This window comes from Prunus dulcis, chromosome 2 (assembly GCF_902201215.1).
Source record: "Prunus dulcis chromosome 2, ALMONDv2, whole genome shotgun sequence".
NCBI classification, from domain to species: Eukaryota; Viridiplantae; Streptophyta; class Magnoliopsida; order Rosales; family Rosaceae; genus Prunus; species Prunus dulcis.
Window position 1 is genome coordinate 10,190,955 of NC_047651.1, and position 4,472 is coordinate 10,195,426.

The following is a 4,472-nucleotide window of genomic DNA, read 5'->3' on the forward strand; positions in this document are numbered from 1 at the left end:
ATACTACCTTATGAAGCATCTTCCCCTATTCCCCCTCCTCCTAATCTAGAGCCAGTAAACACTCATGCTATGCAAACTAGATCCAAGTCTGGTATTGTTAGACCATAACAGTTTCAAGAATATCAAGGCTATTTCACCTGTTTAACTGCAAGTGTTGAGCTAGATGAACCATGTAGTTATAAAGTGGCCTTGTACTCAGCTGAATGGAGGAGAGCTATGCAGGAGCAAATTGATGCCCTTCAATCACAAGGTACTTGGAGTTTGGAGCCCAAACCTGGCAACAAAATATTGTTAGTAGTAAATGGCTGTATAAAATAAAGAAGAATTCATATGGATCTATTGCAAGGTACAAAGCAAGGCTGGTTGCTCAGGAATTTAGTCAACAACCAGGTTCAGATTGTGGAGAAACATTTAGCCCTATCGTAAGGCATACCACAGTTCGATTGATTTTAAGCCTTGCTGCTATGAATCACTGGTCATTAAGGCAACTAGATGTGAAAAATGCCTTCCTTCATGGACATTTAGAGGAGGAGGTGTTTATGCGTCAACCACAAGGGTATGAAGATCCTGCTTATCCAGAGTATGTGTGTAAGCTCAAGAAATCCTTGTATGGTCTGAAGTAAGCTCCAAGGGCTTGGAATGCTAAATTCACAGGATACTTGCCTGCTCTGGGGTTCAAATTATCTCATTATGATCCTAGTCTGTTTGTGAAACACGAAGGTTCAGATGTGATCGTGCTGCTGCTGTATGTCGATGACATTATATTGACTGGCTCTAATGCAAATTTGGTTCAAAGTGTGGTTGACGACTTGAGTTTAGTATTTGACATGAAAGACATGGGTCGCCTTGCTTATTTCTTAGGATTGCAGATTGCATATCCTGTCTCAGGAGGTCTGTTCGTGAGTCAAACAAAGTATGCTAAGGATCTGTTGCATAAAGCTGGGATGCAGTCCTGTAGAGCTTGTTTGACTCCGTGTAAACCACACAATCAAATTCTGACAGACAGTGGTGAACCATTATCTGATCCCACCATGTTTAGGAGTGTCGTTGGAGCTTTATAGTACTTGACATTCACAAGACCTGACTTGGCCTATGCAGTAAACACAGTTTGTCAGTATATGAATAGTCCTACTGATGTTCATTGGTTGCTAGTTAAAAGAATCTTGAGGTATGTTCAAGGTACTCTGAACTTTGGGATTAATTTTACTAGTATTAGTCCTACAGTAAGTGATCCTTGGCAGCTGTGAGCATATAGTGATGCCGACTGGGCTGGAGACATCAACACTAGAAGATCTACTACAGGTTCTGTAGTGTTTTTAGGAAATAATCCCATCTCTTGGCAGTCCAAAAAGCAGGGATCAGTCTCCAGGAGCTCAATAGAAGCAGAGTATAGAGCCTTGGCAAACACTGCTGCAGATATTGCCTGGATCAAACAAGTGCTACAAGATGTGAAATTCTTTTTACCTAATCCTCCTTTGGTGTATTGTGACAATATATCTACCCTAGCACTTAGCTCCAATCCTGTCTACCATTTCAGGATCAAACATCTGGATATTGACTATCATTTTGTGAGAGAGAAAGTTCAAAAGAAAGACTTACTTGTACAATATGTTCCTACAGAAGAGCAAGTGGCAGATGTATTCACAAAGGGATTACATAGTCCTATATTTTCACGACATTGTAATCATCTTCGATTAGGGAATGTAACAGGGTAGGGAAAATGTTAACTATTGATATTAAAACAGTTAGTAAGTCAGGTGTGCAAGGCACGTGGGTTGTTAGTAGAATTAGTTAGACAGCTGATTTGGTTACACGGTTAAGCCTTACTTAACAGGTATGAAGTGTAAAAGTGCTGCAGCCAAAAAGAGATGAAGCAATACATAAATTAGATTTACCATTTCTCTCTGTTTCTATTTCCTTCTTCTTCCTTAGATATCTTCTTCATACCTCTCTAAATATGTTAGTTTACATTTCCAACATCGATTTCATATAACTCGTGGAAAACTTCTCTGAACCCCTGTATCAATGTTGTGTAAAATGATCTATTTGGAGGATTACATTTATACGAGGATCCCATTATCACAAAGGACTGATCTGGCAGCCAAAAGGACATGCTTCCTAACAAACTCAAATGGCAGAGCAATTATACCATCTCCAGCATCACTTGAATCTAAATCAACTAGCACTAAATCAAATTTAGTATCAATGTCATTGCCATCACCCATCCCACAACCACCTTCTATCTCGTGAGCACCAAAAGAACCAAACTTTGTCCTCGACCAGCAAGTTTCTCAATAACTTTTATTGCATCTCCAACGCAAACATTGATATGCTCACCACCATCTTCCAGTCCATAATACTTCGTAGCAACTCTTAAAACTTCCTTGTCCTCCACACCCACAACCTGAAATCCCAGTTTGGCTTTTAAAAATCCAAGCAAAGCTCCACCTCCAACTCCTAAACACAAAGCTTTCAGCCTAAACCTACTTCGAATCCATCCCTTAATATAAAAAGCAATCAACTGACGACTTGCCAACATAGGAACCAAGTAAGGGTGCACTAAAATACTATTATCCAGCCTAAACTCTACTTCTCCAATTTCCACATAATCCAAGCCAAAACCCGTGTTGGGGACAATACGTACCTCCGTTTGAACCAAATTGGACATTCTTTTAAACCTCAAACGCCTCCTAAACTCCCTCTTCGAAGCCTCACCACCACTCTCCACATCTTCCACCACCATTTCACCAACCAAAGACCCAACACACCTCTCCAAAACCACACTAAAAATCACATTATCCTCATAACTCAAAATGGGCATCTCAGGAGTGCCATGTTTGAAGCAAGACTTAGGAGATAAAGCAAGGAAAAGAGGTTTCAAACTCAACCTGTTTCTCCATCACACAACAAGTCGTTTCTAGCCGGACGGTGGTAAATTGCCTATGAACCGTGACCGTTAATGGGCTGGTTGCCAGTGAGGATTAGGTGGGAGATCTCGGGAGAGTTGAGCAGGAGTTGGAGGTGATCGGACTGGGTGGAGAAGATCCAGTCGGACTCCCGTTGTTTGGGGACGAGCATGACGGTGACTCGGGTGAGCCGGTGAGTTGAAAAGGTGTGTCGAGGACGGCGACACAGAGGAGGGTGGTTGAATTGGAGGGGTTGGGGAAAGTGAAGGTGATGAAACGAGATGGGGTTATGGTTTCGAATGTAGTCTTGTCTACAACCATTGAAGTTCCAGCCTACTGTGAAAATAATCGCTGTTACATTTGCTGTGAGAGAAAGCAGTTTGGCGTTTGGTAAACTTTTTGTTAAGAATGTTGTTAGTACTGATTCCCGCATAATCATTAAATCTAGCATCTCTTCGAAATTGATTCCTGCATAATCATAAAATGAAAACACCTCATTAGCTGCTTTCCCTTATAGCTTTCTCTCACAGCAATTTTTAAAAATAAGTGATTTTCTCATAGTTTACCAAATAGGCTGGGCTTCTCAAAATTGTTTAAAAATCACTTATCACCCCAAATAAGCAATGCCAAACGGGACTAAGAGGTGAACAAAGTTGGAAAATCGACATGGGGATTTAAATAGAACAACCTTACTTTGGTATCAAATTCAATTTAGGAAAATTGGTAACTGCTTTTTGCCTGCTCATGTAAATTAAAATGGAGATTTTATTGGCACCCCATTATTTGCTCTTTGCACCTCATACTAATTTTAAGCATGAATAACCTATTTTACCCCTGTACATAATTACCATTAAGGACCAAAAAATTTAAATTGCTCATTGCACCCCACATATGTTCCTGCAACCCTAGTTTGACTTTTTTTCTCAAACCATCATGTCCCTACAGCTCTAATGAGATTTATACATTTATATTGGTGAAAAAATATCTTGTATTTATTCATGAAGGGTGAGATTGAAGTGAGAGAGGCTTCGAATGAGGTATGAGTTTATTTTTTGGCGTTTTGCAAGTTTAGTATTTCATGATGGTGGCTAGTTGCGTTCAGCACATCAGTTCCTAACACGATAGGTAAACTCGGTGGGATGCCACCGAAAAGTTGCACCTATTTCAGTTGTGTTTGACCGGTCATGAACTTAATATGCAGTGGAGATCAACAACAACATGGAACGTTGTTCAGTGATTTATTATTGAAATTTTACCTGCATTTCAGTGGCAACGAACCGAAATTTATTTATTTATTTAGTAACTTATGATTTACCACAAATTTAATTCAAGCTATTTTGATCTTACTCCCATTGATGGAACAAAAACAAGGTGACACCCCTACTGAAGGCAACAATGTGGAAACATAATGTGTAATGGACTATAGTGATCAATTCACAACTTATTTGGTAATTATTTTGAGTTTTTGTCTGAAATCCTTTTTAGTATCATTAACGTGGCATTCGTGTTTCAAATTTTATCTTTAAATAACATGAGTTTTATGTGTAGATATTCAATAGTAGAGAT

The 4,472-nt window shown here is 39.5% G+C and overlaps 1 protein-coding gene across 1 annotated transcript; it reads right to left on the bottom strand.

Moving 5' to 3' along the window:
• Positions 1 to 2,239: 2,239 nt before the first annotated feature.
• Positions 2,240 to 2,821, bottom strand: LOC117618086. The gene has a single exon (XM_034347712.1). The coding sequence runs from the start codon at positions 2,819 to 2,821 to the stop codon at positions 2,240 to 2,242; it is 582 nt and encodes a 193-aa protein (XP_034203603.1).
• Positions 2,822 to 4,472: the final 1,651 nt, after the last annotated feature.